This window comes from Schistocerca piceifrons, chromosome X (assembly GCF_021461385.2).
Source record: "Schistocerca piceifrons isolate TAMUIC-IGC-003096 chromosome X, iqSchPice1.1, whole genome shotgun sequence".
Lineage (NCBI taxonomy): Eukaryota > Metazoa > Arthropoda > Insecta > Orthoptera > Acrididae > Schistocerca > Schistocerca piceifrons.
In genome coordinates, this window is record NC_060149.1 from 786,840,644 (window position 1) to 786,867,665 (window position 27,022).

Consider the following 27,022-nt stretch of genomic DNA (forward strand, 5'->3'; position numbering starts at 1 on the left):
ATTGGTGAGACTGGGTTTTGCTACATACATTTTTGTCTTGAATTGGGATGAGGAATCGCATGGTGGTGGTAAGTTCCTGTGGGATCAAACTGCTAAGGTCATCGGTCCCTATGCTTACACACTACTTAATCTAACTTAAACTAACTTACGCTAAGTTTAAAACACACACACACACACACACACACACACACACACACACACACACACACACACACACACACGCGCGCGCGCGCGCCCGAGGGAGGGCTCGAACCTCCGACTGGGGGAGGGAATCGTATGCCGACCGCCAAGAGACGCATTTTTTCTTCACCCTGTGTATTCATTTTGGGTAACTGTAGGCCATAAAATGGTATATTTTGTCCTTTTTTCCTTTCCGGTGTTTTTTGGTCTCATTAATTTGTAGATATGAACGGTTTTGTCTGCAACTTCACCCTGTTTCGACTAGTGCTGGCCATTGACAATTCAAATCACCGTCAAGTCACCTCTAACACACATTTTCTGTAGTACGCAGAACCATCTCTGACGATCGAGATTCTTTTCACCTAAGAACGTGAAGATTACTATTATACCGGAACACCAACTAAAGTAATGTTTTGAAAGTCTAGTTTCTGTAACCGTAGTATGTTTCAGCAAAGAGTGACCGTAGTTAGGGCTTATACTGATTTTAATTATTTTTTACAGATGTGTATTGGGGGTTTCCTAAATTCATTCTAAGTATCCAAAATAGTTCTAATTCCCCCAAATGTATTTTAGCAATTTTTCGTATTACCTACATTAATCCAAAAAATATGTGTCTGGAAGGAGAAGCTGTTCATTCATGTTACGCTTTCTTCTCACCTTGTTGCATACCGCCAGAAAAAAAAGAAAATTTCAGCCGGCCGCTGTGGCCGAGCGGTTCTAGGCGCTTCAGTCTGGAACCGTGCTGCTGCTACGGTCGCAGGTTCAAATCCTTCCTCGGGGATGGATGTGTATGATGTCTTTAGGTTAGTTAGGTTTAAGTAGTTCTAAGTTCTAGGGGACTGATGACCTCAGATGTTAAGTCCCATAATGCTTAGAGCCAATTGAAAATTTTGAATTTTTAATGTAATTAATATTTTCGCCCTATTCTCCAGGCATTATGTCGTTGTAGGATTGTTTCGAGTAATTTTTATAAGTATTTTTGGACAGTGTATAGGTGTTCAGTTTTCGAACTCTAGTTACGAGACTCCCGTTACTATGCAAATGTAGCAATAAAATTACTTTCGGAAATACGTGTGGGACTCAACACAAAATATTGTTTATTTAAGTAACTTAGAATATATTGCGTTGATCGATAGCAAATGACTATTTTATTATGCAGAAGAGATGTAAATATTTCCAAAATATCCTTCAGTTCCACTAAACGAGTTATTTAAGCCAGACCAGATCTTCGTAAAAACATTTCACTAATTTACCAAACATAAGTAACTGAAAATGGTTTTTGAGCAATAATGAATGTCAGTTGAGAGGATTAAAATGAAAAAGCTTACTCTCAAACGAAAGTGAATTATATGTACAATGTGGTGTCACCGCCAGACACCACACTTCCTTTAAATCGGCCGCGGTCCGTTAGTGTACGTCGAACCCGCGTGTCGCCACTGTCAGTGATTGCAGACCGAGCGCCACCACACGGCTGGTCTAGAGAGACGTACTAGCACTCGCCCCAGTTGTACAGCCGACTTTGCTAGGAAAGATTCACTGACAAATACGCTCTCAATTGCCGAGACGATAGTTAGCATAGCCTTCAGCTACGTCATTTGCCCAGTCATTAAATTTCGTCTTTTCATTATGTCCTGGATATGCCTCTTGGCTGTTGTGAATGGGAACATGCACTGAAAACCTGTATGTTAAAATTAATGTTTTCAGAATAAAGTTGGAATCATACCATTAGTTCATCAGCACATATTACAGTAATAACCTTAGCAAGTTACCTTCAGCACACATCTTTCGGGCCGTATGGTGAACACAATTGTTTTTCGTCGGTTAGCTTCCTTGATGTGCGGTATTTAAACGTCATGAACGTTGCAGTTTTATGCGCATACTGAAGTCCATTTTCTGGCCTATACAGGGACCAATAGCTAGTTTCAGAGGTTTTAGGTGCTGAAAATACATGTATATCAACACTCAAACCTCGCAAGAGATGAAATGAAATTACGTACCTCTTCATCGTTATCCTGCAGAGTACAATGTACTTTTAAGGCATTAGATCACGGCAGACCGAAATATAAGGTTGGCTTCTCGTCACCTTCTAAGTCAACTACGTCTTCCTTTAAGTTACGCTAGAAGCTAGCCAGTTACACGGAAGCGCCAAAGAAACTGGTATAGGCATGTGTATTCAAATACAGAGATATGTAAACAGGCATAATACGGCGCTGCGGTCGGCAACGCCTATAGAAGACCACAAAGGTCTGACGCAGTTGTTAGATCGGTTACTGCTGCCCCAATGGCAGGTTATAAAGATTTAACCGAGTTTGACGTGGTGTTATTGTCGGCCACGAGCGATGGGATACACCACCTCCTGCCGGCCGGTGTGGCCGTGCGGTTCTAGGCGCTTCAGTCTGGGACCGCGTGACCGCTACGGTCGCAGGCTCGAATCCTGCCTCGGGCATGGATGTGTGTGATGTCCTTAGGTTTGTTAGGTTTAAGTAGTTCTAAGTTCTAGGGGACTGATGCCCACAGATGTTAAGTCCATAGTGCACAGAGCCATTTGAACCATTTTTTGAACAACACCTCCGAGGTAGCGATGAAATGAGGATTTTCCCGTACGACTATTTCACGAATGTACTGGGAATATCAGGAATCCGGTAAAACATCAAATCTTCGACATCGCTTCGGCCGGTAAAAGATCATGCAAGAACGAGACCAACGACGACTGAAGACAATCGTTCAACGTGACAGAAGTGCAACCCTTCTGCAAATTGCTGCAGATTTCAATGCTGGGCCATCAGCAAGTGTCAGCGTGCGACCATTCAACGAAACATCATCGATATGGGCTTTCGGAGCCTAAGACCCACCTGTGTACCCTTCACGACTGCATGACACAAAGCTTTACGCCTCGCCTGGGCCCGTCAACACCGCGACATTGGACTGTTGATGATTGGAAACACGTTGCTTGGTCCGACGAGTGTCATTTCAAATTGTATCGACCGGATGGACGGTATGGAGACAACCTCATGAATCCATGGACTCTGCATGTCAGCAGGGGACTGTTCAAACCGGTGGAGGCTCTGTAACCGTGTGGGACGTGAACAGTTGTAGTGATATGGGACCCCTGATATGTCTAGATACGACTCTGACAGGTGACGCGTATGTAAGCATCTTGTCTTATCACGTGTATCCATTCATGTCCATTGTGCATTCTGACAGACTTGGGTAATTCCAGCAGGTCAATGCGACACGCCACATGTCCAGAATTGCTACAGAGTGGCTTCAGGAACACACTTCTGAGTTTACACACTTCCGCTGGCCATCAAACTCCCCAGAAATGAACATTACTGAGCAACGTGCTGTTCAGAAGAGATCTCCACCCTCTCGTACTCTTACGGATTTGTGGACAGCCCTGCATGATACATGGTATCAATTCCCTCCAGCCCTCCCCCCAGGGGGCTCGCCACTCTTTGGCGGGTTCGTGGTGGGCTACCACGGGGCCCCAACCTTTGCAGCATTTTTTCCCTTCTGTGCTGCATGTCTATCCTTTTGTTATTCTTTTTCTCCTCCCTTGGAGGACATGTCTGGGGTATTATTAATAATGTTCTGCATTCTGTCGCTGATGTACGAATAGTCTCACCTTTCTTTTTTGCTCTCTTTTCCTTTCTTTGTTTCCCTTCTCCCCTCATTTCTCCGACTCGGCGTTTGACGATCCTCTCTTTTCTTCTTCCCTCCTGTGCGCTTGTGGAGGCCGGCCCATACGTCCGACGCGTAACATGTGACTGGGTAACGTGTAATTCCCAGCCCTGGGTCGACATGTAGGGTTCACATGTACCCCGTGGTACAGGCCAGGCCCGGGGAGGGGTGACTGCCTGAGCTGTAACCTTCCAAAATTGCCGATTGGTCCCTCTGTCAGGTGTTCGAGAGGTGTGACGTGAGATGTGAACAATCACCTAAAGTAGGTGCGCCCCCTTGTGAAGGGAGCCCCCAGTTGGAAGGAGCGCTTAATCAGAGACGCTGGCAATCGTGGGGAATTACACTCAGTGAGTCAATCATCTTCCCACTCAACGTCTACAAAACTTACACGTAATGAGGCTAATGATTCAATGACCCTTCCCGCTGCACCACAGTTCCTCATCGTCACATGTACAGAAGACGGTCAGTCCTACGCCACAGTAAATCCGTTTATTATTCCGAAAGGTGTAGATGCAATTGCTGGCTGTGTGAAATCGTGCTCTCGTGTACATAATGGCACTTTGCTTTTGGAGACCACTTCTGAGTCTCAAGCACGACAACTGCTTGCTGCCTCACTTCTCCACGATTATCCTGGTTGTGTCGAGGCCCATAGAGCTTTGATTTCTTCCCGTGGTGTAATTTACACCAGACTGCTCGACGGTCTAACTGAGGCCAAAATCCTATCTTACCTCTCTGATCAGGGTGTCACTGCCATCCATCGTGTAATGAAAAATGTAGATTCCTCCGTAGTGCCCACCCGCACTCTCCCACCTTTGATAGAGTGGTGCTTCCGTCCAGGCTCAAATCATGCTATTAAATTATCACAGTCCGGCCGTACATTACGAACCTGATGCGCTGTTTCCAGTGTCATCGTTTCAACCCCACTACAACGCCTTGTTGACACCCAGCCAAATGTGTCACCTGTGGTAGGGATGCGCACGAGGGCGATTGTCCACCTCCTTCTCTCCACTGTATCAGCTGCAATGGCGGCCGTGCCTCCTACTCGCGGGATTGTCCTGCGTATCTTGATGTGCGTTCTGTTCAAGAGAGCTGGGTGAGGGAAAAGTGCCTTACCCAGTCACTCGCAAGATGTTGGCTAGTTGCAAACCCTGCGTTCTCCCGTATGGTACCCATAGTTGTGTTCTTGTTACCCCCCGTTCCATGAAGGACATTGACATGCAGACATACGACCTCCAATTCAGCTCTGAGGTTGTAAAATCGCCCAGTGTCAAGGTATCATCGCCATCCCCTCGTCCAGCTGTGCAACAAGCCGTAAAACTCTCGCCTCAAGGGGCGAAGCCACCAGCTACACAGCCGGTAGGCCAGAAAGGACAGGAGGAGTGCTCCCGTGAAGACTTCCTCCATCCCTCTAGCCAAACAACACCCAAGTCTTCCTTTAACCGGAAAGGCTCAAAGAAGTCCATCAAAGGCAAATGGTTCAAATGACTCTAAGCACTATGGGACTTAACATCTGAGGTCATCAGTCCCCTAGACTTAGAACTACTTAAACCTAACTAACCTAAGGACATCACACACATCCATGCCCATGGCAGGATTCGAACCTGCGACTGTAGCAGCAGCGCAGTTCCGGACTGAAGCACCTAGAACCGGCAAGGCAAATGGTCTTCTCCTTCACCAACTCGAAGATCCTCTTCGATGGTGTCGCCACATGATACCTTAGCCCGGCCGGACTCTGTGGAGTCCACCGCTTTTCAGCGTTGGACTCCACAGACCGACCGCACAAGCAAGCTGATGCTTCTGCAGACCCCATGGAGCAGGATCCTCCTGCTTCTGTGCCCTGTAGTAGTGACTCTTCACAGGCTGTCACTCGGTAGCCGCCGAGGTGACGCCCCTACCTCTCTTACTCACCATGACACTCCTCCAATGGAATGTTCGCGGCCTTCGGTCCCACAAAGAGGATTTACGGTTGTTTTTAGCATTGCAGCGTCCCCTTGTACTCTGCCTTCAGGAATCGAAATTGCGCCCTCACGACTGCTTTGACCTTTTACATTTCTTACCGGTTCGTTTGCACCTTCTCCCTTAGGTCAGCATTCCATCTCATGGGGGCTTCATGCTGCTCGTACGGGGTGACTTTCATAGTCAACCCACCTCCCTGACTACCAACTTTCAAGCTGTTGCAGTTCGCCTTTTCCTTCCCCACATGACTTTTTCCCTCTGTACGATTTATGTCCCTCCCTCATTCACTGTCACCAGAGCTGACTTCCTTCAGCTTACTGGGCATCTACCTCCCCCGTGTTTGCTACTGGGGGACTTTAATGCACATCATCCCCTTTGGGGTTCTCCCAGGACCTGTCAGAGAGGTGCCCTCTTGGCTGAGCTTCTTAACCAACTTAACCTCTTCTGCCTTAACAGTGGAGCACACACTTTCCTTTCTGACTCCTCAATACCTATTCCCAGCTGGACCTATCGTTGTGCACTGCCCAGCTTGCCCTTCGTCTTAAGTGGTCCGTCCTTTCTGACACCTACTCGAGCGACCATTTCCCGTGTGCTATCCGTTTGCTGACTCCTACTACCCCATCCGCGCGCACGCCCAAATGGCAGCTTCCTAAGGCTGAATGGGAGCTTTACTCCTCCCTGGTGACCTTTGAAGAACAAGATGTCCCCAGTTGTGATGACCAAGTGGACTATCTCACAAACGTTGTCCTTACTGCTTCAGAACGTTCCATTCCCCGCACTTACTCATTACCACCTCGTGTGCCTGTCCCTTGGTGGACCGAGACACGCCGCGACGCAATTCGCGCACGGAGACGTGCTCTGCGCGTTTTAACCGCCATCCTTCGATGGCAAACTGCATTCATTATAAACATATGCGTGCAAAGCGTCGTCGCCTTCTTCAGGATAGCAAAATAGCTTGCTGCATTTCATTCGTTAGTTCTTCTAACAGTTCCACACCTTCGTTTGTCGTATGGGCCAACCTCCGACGGCTCTTGATTGATTTTATTTTGTGGTAAGGCCTTACGGGACCAAACTGCTGAGGTCATCTGCCCTAAACTTACGCACTACTTAATCTAAGTTAAACTTACTTATGCTAAGGACAACACACACACGCATTCCCGAGGGAGGACTCGAACCCCCAACAGGGGCAGCCGCGCGGACCGTGACAAGGCGCCTTACACCGCGCGGCTTCGACGGCTCTCTGGGACCAAGATACATTCCCCAATTTCCGGCCTAACAGTAGTTTGACGATGTCATCGTGGACCCTATTGCTATCTCCAACACCTTGGGCCGCCATTTTGCGGAAGTTTCGAGTTCTTCCTACTATCACCCTTCCTTCTTCCATCGGAAACGAGCAGAGGCGGCTCGGGCGATATCCATCTCTTCTTTGAATAGTGAATGCTACAATGCCGCCTTTACTATGAGTGAGCTAGATCGTGCTCCCAGTTCATCCCGATCCTCCGCTACATGGCCAGACGCCGTCCACATTCAAGTGTTGCAGCACCTTTCTCTTGCGGGAAAGCACTTTCTGCTTAACACGTAGAACCGCATCTCAGCAGAGGGCTTATTTCCCGGACGCTGGCGTGAAACCACCGTCATTCCCATACCTAAGCCCGGTAAGGACAAAAACTTTCCTACTAGCTACTGCCCCATCTCTCTTACCAGCTGCGTTTGCAAGGTGATGGAACATACGATCCATGCCCGGCTGGTGTGGTGGCCTGAGTCTCGTAATTTACTAGCGAATGCCCAGTGTGGATTTAGAGCGCGGCGTTATGCAGTTGACCATCGCGTTACTTTGTCCACCCATGTCATGAATGGTTTTCTGTGGAACTCCCAGACTGTGGTCGTGTTTTTCGCTTTGGAGAAGGCCTACGGCACCTGCTGGAGAACTGGTATCCTCCGTACTATTTACACGTGGAGCTTCCGTGGGCGTCTGCCCTCTTTCCTTCAGGCATTTTTAAAAGACCGGGTTTCCAAGGTGCGTGTGGGCTCTGTCTTGTCGGACACATTTATCCAGGAAGCCAGTGTGCCTCAGGGTTCCGTCCTGAGCGTCGTCCTGTTTTTTATCGCCGTTAACCCTATGATGGCCTGTCTCCCGCCGGGCATCTCCGACTCCCTTTTTGTTGACGATTTTGCCATCTGTTGCAGTTGTCCACGGACCTGTCTCACTGAGCGGCGCATTCAGCGCTGTCTTGATCGTATTTACTCCCGGAGCATCGACAACTGCTTTCGCTTTTCCACCGACAAAACCGTCTGTATAAATTTCTGGCGGCGCAAATGGTTTCTCCCACCATCTCTACATGTTTGGCCTGTTGCCCTTCCGTTCGTTGAAACTACGAAATTCGTGTGGTTATGCTCGATAGGAAACTCTCTTGGTCATCCCATGTGTCTTACCTGGCAGCCTACTGTACTCGGTTCCTGAATGTCCTACATATCGTCAGTGGTACTTCCTGGGGTGCTGATCGAACCACCCTCCTCCCTTTATACCGGTCCCTTGTCCATTCGAAACTCGACTATGGGTGCTTTGTTTATGCGTCTGCACATCCATCCCTCTTTCGTCGTCTCAACACTATCCACCATCGTGGTATCCGTTTGGCCATGTGCGCCCATAACACTAACGTGGTTGAGAGTCTGTATGCTGAAGCTGCTGAACTGCCACTGTCCTACTGTCGTGACTTTCTCCTCACCAGGTATGCGTGCCGTTTGTATGCCATGCGTGGCCTCCTCCTTCGATGATTCCTTTGATCGCCAGTATGGGTCACGGCCATCTTCTCGTTTACGTCCTGGAGTCCACTTTTGGCACTTGCTACGGCGGTTTAACTTCACACTACCTGCAACTTTCCCAGTAAGTGGGAACCCTTCACCACCTTGGCTTCATGAAACGCCCGATTAACTTTGGCCTTCATTCGCTACCTAAGGACACTACTCCAGCCTCGGTCTATCGCCTTCTGTTTCGAGACCTTCGCATGGAACTTCGAAATAGTACCTTTGTATACGCTGATGGCTCTCGGACTGACAAAGGGGTCGGGTGTGCCTTTGTCATTGGCACCCATGTCTTTCGATATCATCTTCCGGCAAACTGCTCAGTATTGACAGCCGAGCTCTTCGCCCTGTATCAGGCCATGTAGTACATACGGCGACGCAGCCCTTTCAATTGTATCCTCTGCTCAGACTCACTCAGCGCCCTTCAAAGTTTATGTGCGCTGTACACTACGCAACACACAGTGCAGTGGGTCTAGGAAAACTGTCACTTGCTCACTCTTGGTGGAGCCAGTGTGATGTTTTTGTGGGTTCCTGGTCATGCCATTCTGCCAGGAGACCTGGCTGCTGACGCTGCTGCCAAGCCTGCAGTCCTCGTATCTGAGTCCGCGAGTTCCCTCTGTTCCTCCGATGATCTCTGTGTAACCGTCTGTCAGGAGGTGGTGTCCCTTTGGATCGGCAATGGCCCTCCCTTGACAGGAATAATCTGAGGATTATTAAGACTCTCCCAGCGGCTTGGACGATCCCCTCTCGGTCCTCCTGCTGGGAGGAGGTCATTTTTAACTAGGCTGCGTATTGGGTACTGTCTTTTTAGCCATCGTCATTTGATGAGTGGCGCTATCCCACAACTTTGTACACATTGCTCCCAAGTTTTAACTGTCCGCCGCTTCCTGATGTAATGCCCATTTTTTAACCGTTTACGTTCCCGCTTGGGTTTACCGTGAGTTATCGGCCATTTTAGGTAATGACGCACGGGATGTCGACCGCATTTTACTTCTTATCCACCAAAGGAATATGGCGACGGCCATTTAATTTTTATATGAAGGTGGTATCCGTTCTTTCGGACGTGTCGCATGTTACAGTTAAGGCTAACTGGCCATTGACCTTGTTCTGTGCGGATGCACACGCATTGCCCGAACTGTTACGAGACTCGGTAAGATTGTTTGCCGCGAGTAATGACTGGGCAGGGGCACTACGAATGTTGTGTGTGGACATTAAGTTGGGAATGTGGGTCTCACGGGGAGCATGCAAGGGATAAATCCCTGCAGTCACACTATCCTCTGTGCGGTCGGTGGCTCAGTGGATAGAGCGTCTGCCATGTAAGCAGGAGATCCCGAGTTCGTGTCCCGGTTGGGGCACACATTTTCAACTATCCCTGTTGATGTATACCAACGCTTGTCGGCAGCTTAGGATCTTGATTTAGTTATCAATTCATTTAATTTATAGTTTCTTACCTCCGTTTCAGTACGGTGTCTTTTTTAGACCTTTTTCCACATGCCTGCTTTTAGCTGTCTTCTATTATGTCAATAGGGATTGACGTATAGTCGTTTTTTAACTCCTCTCTGTCTTCGTGTTCTATAGTTTTGACTTTCCACACACTTATTAGCCACTAAGTCTTTGTCCTCCTTCAAAATATTTATAGAGTGAGCAAACGTACTCTTTTTCTTGGGGTCTGAGTCCCGCTTCAAAGCGGGCTCGGCCGTGTTACTATTGATTTGGCAGTGTTAGTTTCATAACTATCATAGACTGTGTCAGTTTCCACATAGTACGCGTAATATTTTTCGAGGCATTTGCCTGTTAGAACGACGGAAAAGAGATTTTGTGATTGGCTGACTAGATGACATGTCCTGTACCCTCCTCGATGCTATGATTCGCTGATGAGACCACGTGTCTGTGCTATGATTGGCTGATAGAAGCAAATCGAGAAACCGCCATCTCGATTTTAGTACTTCCGAAACTAGCGTGCTATATTTCGTGGTTTTCGCTTATTACAAAAATGTGCGATTTCAGTGATACACCACATTAAAAATCTCTCAAAAACGCGTCGTTTTTAGTACGGTTTGGTGTGCTTCAGTGGCAGAAAGTACTACTTCGATACATAAAATCGTCAGTAGACTGACGAACAATACTGAGGAATTGCTCGAAGGATGATGATGATGATGATGATGTAGATAATGTAGGGTACCTCTTTCGGTCTTTAATGAGCACTCCTTAGAATTCTTAGAATCTGTGTGGCATCTTTGTTCGCTATAAATACTCTTATACAGGGTGAGTCACTAACTATTTCCACCAAGAATAACTCCGAAAATGTGATAGTAGCTGAAAAGTTTATGAGACAAATGTTGCATGGGACAATGGGGGCCATAATATGTCGGTTTCTTTTTGCTAGGTGGTGTCGCGTTAGAGGTATGAAGGTCAACTTTGTTTTTTTTTTTTTTAAATGGGGTGCTATAGTTTGGTACTTATTTTTTGATAGCGGCTATCGAGACGAATCCAATGATGTGTAACACTAAGGTCTTTGAAGGTCAACGAAGGTAAAAAAGGTGGCATGAACGTCCATTTATAGAAGGCGTTCGAAGTGATGACCGGTCGTATCAGTGCAGTGCTGCAATCTTCTTATCATGGATTGAGTGGTATTCCTTATGACATCAGCACTTATCGAAGCACATGCTCTGACAATTCTCTCTCGTATATCGTGCAAATAGTAAATATTCGCCGAATATGGCATATCCCTCTAACATGCCATTGATATGTTAACACCATTCAATGGTTTCGCAATACAGCACTAATAGGAACGGTGAGCCTAGTATCGTCGAATCAGCCGAATGTGAATGATGTATTCCTTCGAAGAACAAGTCGATATGCGCATTGAATTCTGCCGATGGGCTCATCTTCAGATTCAGAGGGATGAGACATATATTAATTTGATTTTATTTACTGGCGAGGCTACGTTCACGACCCATGGAAATGTTAATTTGCATAACATGCATTATTGGGCAACTGAAAATCCGTGTTGGCTGTTCGACCTAGGCCACTCTAGATACATATTCATAAATATTTTATGATTGTGATTCATTGTCAGGTGTGTAGTTGAACATTATCGGCGCTCTCAGCGTATTTCTGCGCAGTACATCTGTGTTTTACTTATCATTCTGCCACGGACGTTGTCAGTTGTATCATACACTTTATAGTGTGTGTTCCAGGAGGAAAGGTCAATATTCACGGTATGACAGGAACGCTCATTCGAAGCAAAAAAGTATAGTAAACATGAGCTCTAAGATGCGTAACTTCAGAGCTATGAGCACTACGTCATCTTCGATACTGAGAAAAAATTCGTTTCTACTGTAAGCTCTGTGCTGTCCATATTTTGAGAGGTGATTATATGGACCAAAACAAAGAAAAAAAAATGACCAGTAAGCGCGGGCGCTAAAATACTTACCTTAAGATGTTGGTGCTGAGTACGTGTTTAAGGAGACCAAACAACAACTGTCATCAATCCCTTATTCTTTCCCCCCCCCCCCCCTCCCCCGCACCGGCCACTCCTCCACCATTCCCCACGCCACGCGAACCCGCCTGCCCCTCCCCTGCTCCACCGCCAGCACAACCCCCCATGTTTATTATACAGTTTTATCTTGTTTTTCTCCGTACTGTATCCCCTCAAAATATGGAAAGCAAAGAGTTTGCAGTAGAAGAGATTTGTTTCACAGTATCTAAGATGAAGTTTCCATAGCTGTTACGGTATGCATTTTAGAGACCGTGTTTACTAGACTTGCTTGCTTCGAACGATCTTTGCTGAATATTTACCATTTCCTCTGGGTCCCCCTGTATATTTAATGTAATACGTAGATGAACTTAGTTAGTAACATATTTATGAAGATGTGTTTTCTTTCTTTCAGATTGTTAGAAAAGTTATCCGTCAAGTGTCCCAACACAGATGTTTGTGATAAAGTGCTCTCAAGAGGCGACCTCCAGGATCATCTTAAAAAAAGGTACGTTCCTTGTGCTACATTAGTCAATGTTCTTTCATTGGTGTCACTGGTATCATTGGCATCATTCATTGGTATCTTTAGTTTTTTCACAAAACATTTTAGAAACGTGTAATTTTACTTCCAATTCATGTTAACATTGTTCGAGAATCTCAAATGACATGAGACAGTCAAAAATTGTTCCCATATAATTCCATATTGTCAGTTCTTGGGATGTTCTTGTATAGCAGTTCTATAGGAAGTAATTTGGGCAGGTCAGATACTATCAATTATCCGGTGGAGTAACTCTAAATTCAGCCACAACATTGCCTACAAAACAGCTGCCAGTATCACTGTTTTTGTGTGTTCGATTTCCACATTAAAATTGTAGGCATACAGCGAATAGTTTTATAAACCATTATATATCCTGATGTATTTAAGCACAGTATCAAGGTATTATATCCTGCCATTTCTGAATAATTCGTTAAAACTACGGTCTTCTACAACATGTACACATCCAGTTAAAAATATAAAATGTGTTCGGCAACATTAAAAAGACTTCATGATCAGTAACATCTAATCTAGTATTACTCCCGCAGTAGAGAAATTGCAGATCAATCTTACAGTTATATATACAAGTACGAAAGAAACTGCAAATCAGTCTTATAGATACATATACAAGTACGAAAACTTTAATAGGTAAAGTCTGCTCGACAAACAATTCCTCCTTTACGTATCAGGAAGGTATAATATGGTCTATATTGTTACCAGCAATACAAACAGGACTCTCACCTTTGTGTTGCCAGAATTACTGTCATTAGATATTTTTTACGGATTATTAACATCCTAACAAAAACTTCTGGAAGGATTGTGCATCTGATAACCATAGTAGCTGCAAATAAAAACCATACTTCCGCCCCAGCCAACTTTTCTGACGAAACGATTAATGAATAGGCAGCCACATCCTTCCGCCATTGGCAAATCATTATAGCTCATGACTGGTTTTTTAAAAGTAGAGTATCGAGGTATTGCATCCTATCATTATCGAATAATCCACTAACAAGACAGTCTTCCACATCCAGCTAAAAAATAAAACACGTTTGTATTCGAATTTTAGGAGCTGTATCCGGAAAAGACGTCATGATCAACAACATCTGAGCTAGTATTACTCCTCCAGAGACAAATTGCAGAACGATATTAGAACTACATATACCATAATTTTAGTAAGTCTTCCCAAAGCGCATTGCCTGCTTTACGTACAAGAAAGGTATAATTTGTTTCTATATCTCTGTCAACAAGACAAAATGTTCAAATGTGTGTGAATTCCTAAGGGACCAAACTGCTGAGGTCATCGGTTCCTAGACTTACACACTACTTAAACTAACTTACGCTTAGGACAAAACACACACACGCACACACACACACACACACACACACACACACACACACACACACACACACGAGGGAGGACTGTAACCTCCGGAGGGGCCGCGCAATTCGTGAATGGCGCCTCAAGCCATGCGGCCACTCCGCGCGGCTTCAGCAAGACAGTTAGACACTCTAGACATGTATAGTTTCTCTGTGCATTCTCATATTTATGGTCGGTAGAATCTTCCACATTTTCAACACTATCAAAAAAGCCACTGAGAAGGTAATGTAGCCCACACCGATTTGCTTACGAATAGTTAGTCATCCATCCTACATACAGTCCACAGTAGAAGTGTCAGAATCACTGTTAGGTGACTCATGTAAGTTAAATAATTAAAACTGTAGAAATAGAGAGCATAGCATTATAACCAGTTCTTTACTCTAGAATGGGATTTTCACTCTGCAGCGGAGTGTGCGCTGATATGAAACTTTCTGGCAGATTAAAACTGTGTGCCGGACCGAGATTCGATCTCGGGACCTTTGCCTTTCGCGGTCAAGTGCTCTACCATCGGCACACAGTTTTAATCTGCCAGGAAGTTTCAGTTCTTGACTCTGTTTATATGGAATGTGTGCACAACCACACAAGTCAAAAGTATTTACTTTTAATGCTCTGGAAGATATCGGTTTAGACCTCATGTCAGTGTGCTTTACTGTTCATAAAAGTGTAAGATAAACACTTGAATGAGTCTTGGCAGTGAAATGCCACCACCAACAACGATTTTTTTGCTAACGATGATTATTCACTCTAGTAACAAGAAACCATCATGTATGGGTCAATATGACAATGCTTCCAGCCACATGATGTTCGAAACATTATTGAATGTGCACTATATTTCGTGAGTTGTGATATGGATATTCCAGAGTCATGGGTTTGGTGCACAGGGTCCAGCAACAATGAGCAACATGCACAATGCTCCTCAGCACACCAAAAACGCGTACTTAGCGGTGTATATTTAATAAAATATCAGTTATAATGTCTATAATAAACGAGAGATGCAGCTCCCAAACTCAGTCCAGCACTTATGCACCTTGGTAGTAGTAAACGACTCTGAATACATTATCTCTTTAGACCAGCACACTCCCGCAGCTCAATTTTGCGCAGTCGACTTCCATATTATATAATTAAAATTATAGACAGATAGATAATACTTTGCACACGTCGAACACAGTTCAACTAATGATTTGTATCTAACATCTGGGTAAAGGCTCATGATGACAGCAGTATTTGGTCATACCGCCTAAATGTGGCTGTAATTATACTATTTTACGTGGATTCCCCAGAGCCAGGGGTAGGGTGGATGCGTTTCCTTTTTCTGTATGCGTGATGGTGTACGAATGAAGTAAGTTCCTTCTAAAGACACCTAGGCCACCTTATAGCAAGGGAGTAGGTGTTTGTTTAAATTATAGTAACGCATGGCAATAAAAATGTTGAACAAAGGACGGCCACAGGAGTTCACAGACAGGCAGATATGGCTATCTGGATGACCTTGACGATTATTCAGCGTAGACTATCCTGCTGCACAGAGCCGTAGCAAAGAGATACCCGTATGAAGCAGTATCATTGCTGACGGCAGATAAGACCATCCACCGCCAACGTGCATTCTCGCCGCCAAAACATCTAGTCACTATATTTATTCCCAGTTTACCCAGTGTGGTTAGTATGTAGTGTGGGATATGTCAGTTTCAGCACCCTGCCTGTGTTTGAAGGATACTCATTATTAATGCACAGATAAGCTTTCACAACTATAATTTTTTTAAACACTGCAATGTGCTAGCTGTTCAGCACGTGTCTGTGGAATTCTGTGTATCAGTCGAATTTACGTTAATAGCAACGACCGTACTTGGATTTTGTTGTAGTTAATAAACGAAAGTTGTAGTAATCTCACATATACTAATAATACTGCAGAGATATTTTCTTTACACATCTTAATTACGTGTCTTCATTACACCTGGTAGTGCTACCTGTCTGAGAATGGTATCACGTGCGCTCGTTTCTGATTGGTCTAGAGAGAAAGGGGAAGAGGTATAGAGTACTTGCCGTTAAAACTGTTATCATCGTTTATCTGCAAAGTGGTCCTCACGTTACGACATGTTTGCTGTGGCGGAATACCCGATCTTAAATAATTAAGTGCCATTTGTGACAGAGACTATGTCCCTGGTGTTGGGGGCGATTATAGTTACCTGCTATTTAAATAATGCAAATTTCTCTACCATACTAGAGAAGATGGTCTAGTGTAGTGTTAAGGAAGTCAGACACACGTATTGTAATTGTGTGGATGGAGAATAGAGGACCGAAGTCTGGTGGCCAAGGTGAGTGGCATAGGTAGCACCCACCACGTTGTTGATGGCAGCTATTGTGATTGTGTGGTGACCCGCTGCTTTTTGCCAAGGACCTGCATGCTGCTAGAGTGGACCAGCAGGCTTGCTGCGCTGTGGAACCAAGTCTGGTGGTACTTACTGCAGGAAGTAGACTGTGGCTGGTGTCTTCATATTGTCTCCTTACCTGGCATAGCCCAGGAAACCTGAAGGTACTGCTGGACTACGAATGAATCAGCTCAAAACTGAGCATTATTTATACCAGATAGCAGTTCACTTGTTCCAGTACACCACTCCTGATCACATTCTCGGACAACAACACGAAAACCCCGAAATTGGTGTCATTGCCTCGCCTGCACGATGCATTACTGCTGTGCTGGCAGATTACGCAATGGGAGGCTAGCCTATCTCTCAGTAATTTCACATCCCTGTTGTCGTAACTCAAATGTTGAAACACTACATTCACTAGCCACTAATCAAGCGCATTATTTCACTGGCTAAAAGTAATCGGACACCTGGGTAATCAAAGACTGCTTGGTGGCCATCTTGAGCCATAAATTACATTATTTAAAGTGACCGTTATGGTCCATTAAGTACATCCTAAATAAACAAAACGAGCCCAAGTGATTGGTTTTTTTTACATAAGGTTAAGTGCCCAGTTTGTTTACATAAGGAGAATAATGAACCTTTTGTCTACGTATTTTAAACAGTCGCAAGCAGTGGCTATATGTATCTAGGTAGCCCATTTGGCAGTTTTGGCGGAAATCCTTGTCTGATCACCAGAGAGTTTTTTAGTATAATATAATAACTGTATGGGAATGCAGGCTTTCTCGGAGAATTTTGATAATAATGTCTTCTTAGGTTATCACTCAAGTCACAGCGTCGTTTTGCAGCAATTTTTCAACTAATTTTTTACTCATCATCTTCGGGTAAAGTGTCGCGTTAATGTCCAGTTGGTATCTTTATAGCTGCTGGACCTATGGCTCCACTGCCTTGTCTGCAATGGCCTCTGGAAGGGTGTTGTGGATAGTCATGGGTAGAACCACAGGTCGATGGAGCATGCGCCTGTGCGGCAGTACTGTCTTTGCATCGCTGTTAGTTCTTGTACATCCATTGTGCCACTACTTATGCATTCATCCATTATTCATTATCAGAAATGCAGTGAGGTCATGAGAGGTCAGCGTAGGTTCAGACTGTGGAATTGTCTGAGTGGAACCAACTATCAGCGTCGACTGAAGATTATTGTGAGATATTTCTATTCGGCTGGCTAAATCCCTTCAAAAGAGGCCTGATAGTATGTCAGACCAATTACCTGATTGTGCCATACTAGGGGAGGCAGTTACTGTTTGCCAGCTGCTGACCTTTTCTCAGAATGACAAGTCTAATACACTACTGGCCATTAAAATTGCAACACCACGAAGATGACGTGCTACAGACGAGAAATTTAACCGACAGGAGGATGATGCTGTGATATGCAAATGATTAGCTTTTCAGAGCATTCACACAAGGTTGGCGCCAGTGGCGACAGCTACAACGTGCTGACATGAGGAAAGTTTCCAACCGATTTCTCATACACAAACAGCAGTTGACCGGCGTTGCCTGGTGAAACGATGTTGATGCCTCGTGTAAGGAGGAGAAATGCGTACCATCACGCTTCCGACTTTGATAAAGGTCGGATTGTAGCCTATCACGATTGCGGTTTATCGTATCGCAGCACTGCTGCTCGCGTTGGTCGAGATCCAGTGACTGTTAGCAGAATATGGAATCGGTTGGTTCAAGAGGGTAATACGGAACGCTGTGCTGGATCCCAACGGCCTCGTATCACTAGCACTCGAGATGACAGGCATCTTATCCGCATGGCTGTAACTGATTGTGCAGCCACGTCTCGATCCCTGAGTCAACAGATAGGAATGTTTGCAAGACAACCACCATCTGCATGAACAGTTCGACGTCGTTTTCAGCAGCATGGACTATCAGCTCGGAGACCATGGCTGCGGTTACCCTTGACGGTATATCACAGTCAGGAGCGCCTCCGATGGCGTACTAAACGACGAACCTGGGTGCACGAATGGCAAAAAGTCATTTTTTCGGATGAATCCAGGTTCTATTTACAGCATCATGATGGTTGCATCCGTGTTTAGCGACATCGCAGTGAACGCACATTGGAAGCGTGTATTCGTCATTGCCATACTGGCGTATCACCCGGCGTGATGGTATGGAGTGCCATTGGTTACACGTCTCGGTCACCTCTTGTTCGCATTGACGGCGCTTTGGACAGTGGACTTTACATTTTAGATGTGTTACGACCCGTGGCTCTACCCTTCATTCGATCCCTGCCAAACCCTACATTTCAGCAGGATAACGCACGACCGCATGTTGCAGGTCCTGGACGGGCGTTTCTGGATACAGAAAATGTTCGACTGCTGCCCTGCCTAGCACATTCTCCAGATCTCTCACCAATTGAAAACGTCTATTCAATGGTGGCCGAGCAACTGGTTCGTCACAATACGCCAGTCACTACTCTTGATGAATTGTGGTATCGTGTTGAAGCTACATGGGCAGCTGTACCTTTACACGACATCCAAACTCTGTTTGACTCAATGCCCAGGCGTATCAAGGCCTTTATTACGGCCAGAGGTGGTTGTTCTGGGTACTGATTTCTCAGGATCTATGCAACCAAATTGCGTGAAAATGTAATCACATGTCAGTTATAGTAGAATGTATTTGTCCAGTGAATACCCGTTTATCATCTGCATTGCTTCTTTGTGTAGAAATTTTAATGGCCAGTAGTGTATTTTCTGCGTTATATGGCTATCATCTGTGACAGGCCAAATATCCACAAGTATTTTAATCTCAGCGTTATGACTTGTTCAGGAGACTTAAAGGGTGTGCACAGCTAGTTGTAAGATCAGGATCGCGCCGAAAGCCATGCCAGGAGACTTGGGCGACTCTTAAATGAAGTTTCTTTCTGTGGACAAATCCAAGAAATTGTATTCGTTTGTGAAATTGGCGAACGTTTCAGCTGTGATCGTTCAGCTGCTTGCAGACTAAAATAATAACTACATTAGTGACAGCACAGCTTAAAATACTGGACTCTGCTCGCAGAGGACCCATTCACCCTCGAAATCTATACTACACCGACACCCGGATTCGGTTCTGTAAAGCAGGTATGGCCAAGCTTTCTGCTTGCTGGGCATGCCTGGGCACCATTGCCAAAGCCCTCAACCTCGCTTCACATTTCCGCCACCGCGACGGTATGCCATCTCAGAGCGAGAAGGAGAAAGAGGAGAAAACAGCGAAAGGCCGCGTTTAAATGGCAACATACTACGTCGCACTACGTACAAAACACAGGTGACAAAACAAAACAAATTTTGAGGTCTATTTAATTTTGTTTGCCCCATGGAGGACCTAACATAATTTTGAGCTAGTACAAATTGTCGGCGTATGGATATGCAGACAATTTCACAGAGTTTCGCACCCAAATTGCCACTTAATCGGGACTTATTTAGTTTCATATTTGGAAAAAAGGTCTTTTACACAAATATGTCGATTGGAACATTGTAGCACTTTTGCAGTGTCGTTCTGGAGATCTGGAAGCTCTACGTGTTCAAAGCAATATAGTGTGTCATGGGCAGTTTTAACGTAAAAAAAAAGATTATCGTTAAAACTGGAATTACCTTGAAGGTGAATCAGTTACATCTGCACATGCCCAGGGGCGCTTTTAACTGAAATGGCAAATAGTCTCGAAAAACAGCTCAGAAACAGATATGAGATTGACAGTGACCTTAAAATCATTATAAAACTATCCTTGTCATTCTTTCAAGGCCACAGTGAATTCTTCAGACCTCCCATTTTCTTTAACGCCAGTGAGCTTAGGGAACTGGACTGTCTTTGTCTGAATGTGACCCATGCAGAACGCGATTTTCTTTTTAAATGCATTCTCATCAAATTAGAAATAAGTCACCTTGCAGTGTCTTATTGTGGGTAGTGTGCGGTTAAGTCCAATTAAAATGGGAAGTCTGCAATCTATTCCGGATGTTCTAATTTACATTCCTGTACTTCTTTTTCCGTCATAAATTCAACAATAGAGAGTTTTAAACCGAAAAATCGTAACAGGCACGCTCCTTGATGTAACCAAAGTACTTTGCAGTAATACGTGAAGTCTCCATATTCTCCTTTCTGTTCCATTGAAACTGTGGAATTGACAACGGAATAATGCGGGGACTTCATAAACTTTACTATTTGTAGCACCAAGTTCTTCACGTGCTCCGGGCTGCAAATTTAGCACAAAGTGCTTCTTGATGTACAGAACAACGAATCTCGTCTGCCGATAGTTGTAATTTTTTGCTCTTTCATTGTCGACTAAACCATTAAATTCTTTCTGAATGCGAATTCAGAATTCTCATCCCTCTCTTCTGTCATTCCCATTCATTTTAAAGGATTGCGACGATAGGTCGCGAGTCTCCCTCTTTTTGTGCAAACAGCCACTGGACCTGTGAACATCCTTCATACCACAAACAAATAGTGAAGATTAAACAGCGCTGACAGCAAGAATCTGCCGAGCTCAGACAATTGTGCCGACCGGAAAATGCCACACCGCAGTGCTAAATAAAATGTCCCGCAATGCCAGGTATTTCCGGGAAGGAATGTTCAAGTTGCAGGCTGAGCCTCTGCAGCCCGCAGACACTGCAGGCATGAAGTCCGGCACGCCGCGTCGTGGCCGGCACTGCTCTAAGGCGTAGGAATGTTAGTGTGCGGATATAAAATGCCACTAAAATATTCATAAAAGAAATGTAAGACATCTAGGGCTGATCTGTGGATCTTCCGATCTGTACCATCGAAGTAAGTTTGCTGTGAAATTCTGGAATGTTATTTTAGCTGAACAGCTGTTTTGTCCAAACCAGCAAACTATCGAAACCATCAAGATCGAGAAAGATTGTATGTAGTGGACTTAATGTGGACACCACTTTTCTTAATTTGGTGAAAACATCTGCAGCAGTTCCCATCATTATTAAATAAATTAGGTATTAACTTACTGGGATATACACTACTGGTCATTAAAATTGCTACACCAAGAAGAAATGCAGATGATAAACGGGTATTCATTGGACAAATAAATTATACTAGAAGTGACATATTACATTTTCACGCAATTTGAGTGCATAGATCCTGAGAAATAACGGCCGTAATAACGGCCTTGATACGCCTGGGCATTGAGTCAAACAGAGCTTGGATGGCGTGTACAGTTACAGCTGCCCATGCAGCTTCAACACGATACCACAGTTCATCAAGAGTAGTGACTGGCGTATTGTGACGAGCCAGTTGCTCGGCCACCATGGACCAGACGTTTTCAGTTGGTGAGAGATCTCGAGAATGTGCTGGCCAGGACAGCAGTCCAACGTTTTCTGTATCCAGAAAGGCCCGTACAGGACCTGCAACATGCGGTCGTGCATTATCCTGCTCAAATGTAGGGTTTCAAAGGGATCTAATGAAGGGTAGAGCCACGGGTCGTAACACATCTGAAATGTAACGTCCACTGTTCAAAGTGCCGTCAATGCGAACAAGAGGTGGCCGAGACGTGTAACCAATGGCACCCCATACCATCACGCCGGGTGATACGCCAGTATGGCGGTGACGAATACACGCTTCCAATGTGCGTTCACCGCGATGTCGACAAACACGGATGCAACCATCATGATGCTGTAATCAGAACTTGGATTCATCCGAAAAAATGACTTTTTGCCATTCGTGCACCCAGGTTCGTCGTTGAGTGCACCATCGCAGGCGCTCCTGTCTGTGATGCAGCTTCAAGGGTAACCGCAGCCATGGTCTCCGAGCTGATAGTCCATGCTGCTGCAAACGTCGTCGAACTGTTCGTGTAGATGGTTGTTGTCTTACAAACGTCCCTATCTGTTGACTCAGGGATCGAGACGTGGCTGCACGATCCGTTACAGCCATGCGGATAAGATGCCTGTCATCTCGACTGCTAGCGATAGTGATACGAGGCCGCTGGGATCCAGCACGGAGTTCCGTATTACCCTCCTGAACCCACCGATTCTATATTTTGCTAACAGTCTGTGGATCTCGACCAACGCGAGCAGCAATGTCGCGAAACGATAAACAGCAATCACGATAGGCTACAATCCGACCTTTATCAAAGTCGGAAACGTGATGGTACGCATTTCTTCTCCTTACACGAGGCATCACAACAACGTTTCACCAGGCAACGCCTGTTAACTGCTGTTTGTGTATGAGAAATCGGTTGGAAACTTTCCTCATGTCAGCACGTTGTAGGTGTCGCCACCGGCGCCAACCGTGTGTGAATGTTCTGAAAAGCTAATAATTTGCACGTCACAGCATCTTCTTCCTGTCGGTTAAATTTCGCGTCTGTAGCTCGTCATCTTCGTGGTGTAGCAATTTTAATGGCCAGTAGTGTATTTGAGGAGGAGGGGGGTCGAGGATTCTTCGCCAGTTAGAGCCCATTGTGTCTGTGTAGATTGAGGATCATCGCTGTAAAAGAACACACTGGCGAGCATTTATCAGGGAGACGTCACAAGTCTTCTGCCGACTTCATTATATACGAAAGAAAAAGGTCTGTGACTAGTAATATATTACAAACATAAATAAATGTAACGCAAAGTGTATAAATACACGATAGTCTCTGTTTTTTTAACTATAAGACCTACGATAAATCACTAGTTGGTGGCTTCAGACAGTTTCTTTGGTATTCCCTTTAAAGCCATATACAGGGTGTTTCAAAAAGAAAGAGCAGATTTCAAACATTTATTTCTCAAAAACTACAAATGATAGAAACACAATTCCAACGGTCCTTCACTCAATATGAGTACCAAATGTTACACAACAAATATCAAAACTGTACCTCAATATGAGCACCATTTGTTACACGACAAATATCAAACCGGTATCTCATTTCTTGCCACACACGACGCAACTGGTCTTTAGTTACCGAATTCACGGCCGCAACAATTCGATGTCGTACCTCTTGAAGAGTAGCGGGCATAGGTGGGACATAAACACAGTCCTTTATGTACCCCCACAAATAAAAATCGCAGGGAGTAAGGTCTGGTGACCTGGGAGGCCACAGACGATGACATTGATCTTGTGCTCCTGCTCTTCCAATCCACCGTCCTGGAATGGTGTTATTTAGGTACCGTCGTACAGGTTCAGAGAAGTGTGGTGGGGCGCCATCTTGCATGAAGATGAAGTGATTTGAATCTTCCTGAAGTTGAGGAAATAGCCAGTTTTCTAACATGTCCAGGTAAATGGTTCCTGTGATAGTTTTCTCCATGAAAAAGAAAGGTCCATAAACTTTGTTTACCGAAATTGCACAAAAGACGTTAACCTTTGGTGAGTCTCTTTCATGTTGAATAACGTCCCTCGGAGTTTCACTCGCCCAAATTCGTACGTTATGCCGATTAACTTTACCAGAAATGTGAAACGTTGATTCATCTGAAAAAATTAATCGTTCGGCAAAATTGTCCTCTTCCATGTCCTGTAGAATTGCAGTTGAAAATTCGAACCTTTTGTTGTGGTCGTCAGGACGCAATGCTTGCAATAACTGCAGTTTGTACGGCTTCATGTGCAGACGGTTACTCAGAACGCGCCATACCGTTGTTTTGGACATGTTTAGTTCGTGACTTGCCCGTGTCGTGGATTTTCTAGGGCTCCTTTCGTAAGCTGCACGGACACGCTCGACATTTTCATCCGATGTGCGTGGACGACCCGTGCTTTTTCGCTTGCAGATGCAACCATCTTCTACGAATCTGTGATGCCACTCATAAATTTGCTTATGACGAGGCGGCTGTTTGTTGAATTGACGGCGGAATGCACGTTGCACACCAACAATGGACTCTAACTTTGCAAATTGCAGCACACAAAATGATCGTTCCTGTGGTGTCGTCGCCATTTTCCTACAAACAAACGCCAGCGCCACTGCGGATTTGCATGGAACTTCTGCGCGGACCATTGAAAAACTTTGAACCTTTCTCTGACAAGAAACGTTTGAATTGTGTTTCTATCATTTGTAGTTTTTGAGAAATAAATGTTTGAAATCTGCTCTTTCTTTTTGAAACGCCCTGTAGATCAGACGATTCTCTGAATCTCATATCTGCGAATGGAAATGCCGGACCACAGTTCGTATGCAAGATGCAGAGATGGTTTAACTTCTATACGAAAAACGTAGTGCACAGGAAGCTCCTGCAGCTAATCCTCTAATGTTACCCGTGAGTCTAGGATCTGTGTCGAGTATACATGACTGGAAATTATAAGCTGTTCTTAAAATTAAAATTATTCCTATAAGATCTTACACTTATACTATTTATTAATGGAAATCAGCACTTTACAAAGAACATTTTATTTTTCAACGAATTATATAAAAAATATGAAGCATACTGCAGTGAATGAGCTAAAGCACACAGAGAGATCAGCTAAGGTAGATGATAAGATACTGGCGGAAGTAAAGCTGTGAGGACGGGTCGTGAGTCGTGCTTGCGTAGCTCAGTCGGTTGAGCACTGCGAGAGGCAAAGGTCCTGACTTCGAGTATCGGTCCGGCACACAGTTTTAATCTGCCAGAAGGTCAACATATATTTCATCAATATATTTCACATTTTAGTAGTAGAATTAACCCGAGTGCGCACACACACACACACACACACACACACACACACACACACACACACACACACACACAGTAAATAACGTACTGAAGTCAATTCGCGATATAAATTCGGTAATGACTGTATGAGTGACTTAAACTCTAATGCCGCTGGCACTGCTATATGAAAGGATATCGCGGATAAATAGCTTAACCTGTATACCATTGTTCTTCTCAGTTATCTGTAATTCTCGATGACAGCCAGCTGTAAATTTTGCAGATTGTTTTCTTTGCTAGCTTATCAATGTTTTCATTATCAATTATTCCACTATGGCTTTTAGCTCAAACGAATTCTATTACATTATTGTCCTTTCTTTATTTGATAAGCGAATAATTTCTTATTTATAATGTAGTTCTTGCTTTAGGTGCTACCGTGAAAACATCAGGTCTAAAACTTTTTGCATCGAAGAAGCTGGAGATCGACTGCGGTCAACGGACCTTATAAAGCATTCGACTTTGAGCTTTAGTCACTGATCACCTATAAAAATTGAGATACCCCAAGTTAATAGTAGCAAGCTAAACCTTCCTATGCTCCCCACGACGACGGTGAATAACTTGAACCGTACTCTTGTTGGGACAGGTACGTTTTTAAATTATCTCGCTATGGAAACGTTGTGCGGCACGTCAGTTACTGTATGCTAATCCATGTTACCTACCAACAACGCATTTGTGTATACTTTAAACAACTGATGCTACATGTAATTCAGTTAGTGACTTGAGTCGCATGTCAACTCGAGTACTGATGTGAGTCTCATGTCAACACTGCCTTCGAGAAAACTGAACAGAAAAGACTGTGGGCGAACCTGAGAATTACAACTGGACCAGGTGTAAGGGAGAGAGCAATTGGACGTTCCGTGTTAGAAGAGTTCATGTGGTATGTCGCTACGTTATATTCATGTATGTTGCTCACGTTCAATGTATGATGATTAGGTGTAGAAACTACCAGTAGGGATAGAAATTCTTGTGACCCAAGTCCGATACTATGGTTCACTCAGTCGTGATAAGGAGATAATTAAAGATTTGTCTAGCAGTAAAATTTATATGAAGAGTACTTTTGTGGAAACCATGAATGATTCAATGCTTCTTTTATTTGCATACTCTGTGTTACGCAAGATTCACAAAATACATAACATTTAAGTCCACATTTTTGGACAGTGACGAGAACTGGTTAACTTGTGCACTCGATACCTACAAAATATCGAGTAGTTTTGTCCACTGTTACGAGGCGGGGTCAGAAACTAAAGCTGCAAGACCGATATCCCTTGAGTTTCGACTGCTATAGAGAAATTATTAGTGTACGGTAATTCTGATCAACGCCGTTGGCAATTGTGCAGAGTTTCATCCACCCGCCACGTACAGCTCAAGTTGTGTTGTTATAGGTGAACACAAACGGCGACTCGTTTGGAAGACTGGTGTCGCGAAGAAATCTGCTCAGTTATTCGATTTATGTGAACGAAACGTGTAACCGCGGCAGAAATTCACCGGCAGCTGGTATAGGTTTACCGAGAGAATGTAATGTCTCGTCCGCATTTCGCAGAATGGTGTCGAAAGTTAGCAGCCGGTAGACAAACGTCACCGACGAGGATCGCAATGGCAGACACAGCAAGTCCTCAACATATTTGAACACATGTGGTGTTGAGGAGCTGATGCAGGAGAACTTACGGGAGCACCTATGAAGCCGACTATTCGCTTCCGACGAGGTGGTGAAGCACTTCGCTACAACGTGGCTGAACAAGCAAGGACACGATTTATACAAGGAGGGTATACTCAGACTCGTCTCACGAAGCGACAAGTGCCTAAATCGATATGGAAACTGTGTCGAAAAATAACGTAATTTACACTACTGGCCATTAAAATTGCTACACGAAGATGACGTGCTACAGACGCTAAATTTAACCGACAGTATGATTATGCTGTGATACGGAAATGATTAGCTTTTCAGAGCATTCTCACAAGGTTGGCACCGGTGCCGACACCTACAACGTGCTGACATGAGGAAAGTTTCCAACCGATTTCTCATAC

General features: G+C 44.7%; 1 protein-coding gene across 7 annotated transcripts in view; it reads left to right on the forward strand.

Moving 5' to 3' along the window:
* LOC124721462 (ligand of Numb protein X 2-like) overlaps positions 1–27,022 on the forward strand; it is a 579,832-nt gene that overhangs the window by 270,646 nt on the left and 282,164 nt on the right. For all 7 annotated transcript variants that reach the window (XM_047246450.1, XM_047246451.1, XM_047246453.1 and 4 more), the window contains one exon: positions 12,513–12,605. In XM_047246450.1, coding sequence (XP_047102406.1) covers positions 12,513–12,605 — 93 coding nt within the window. The remainder of the gene's footprint in view (positions 1–12,512; positions 12,606–27,022) is intronic.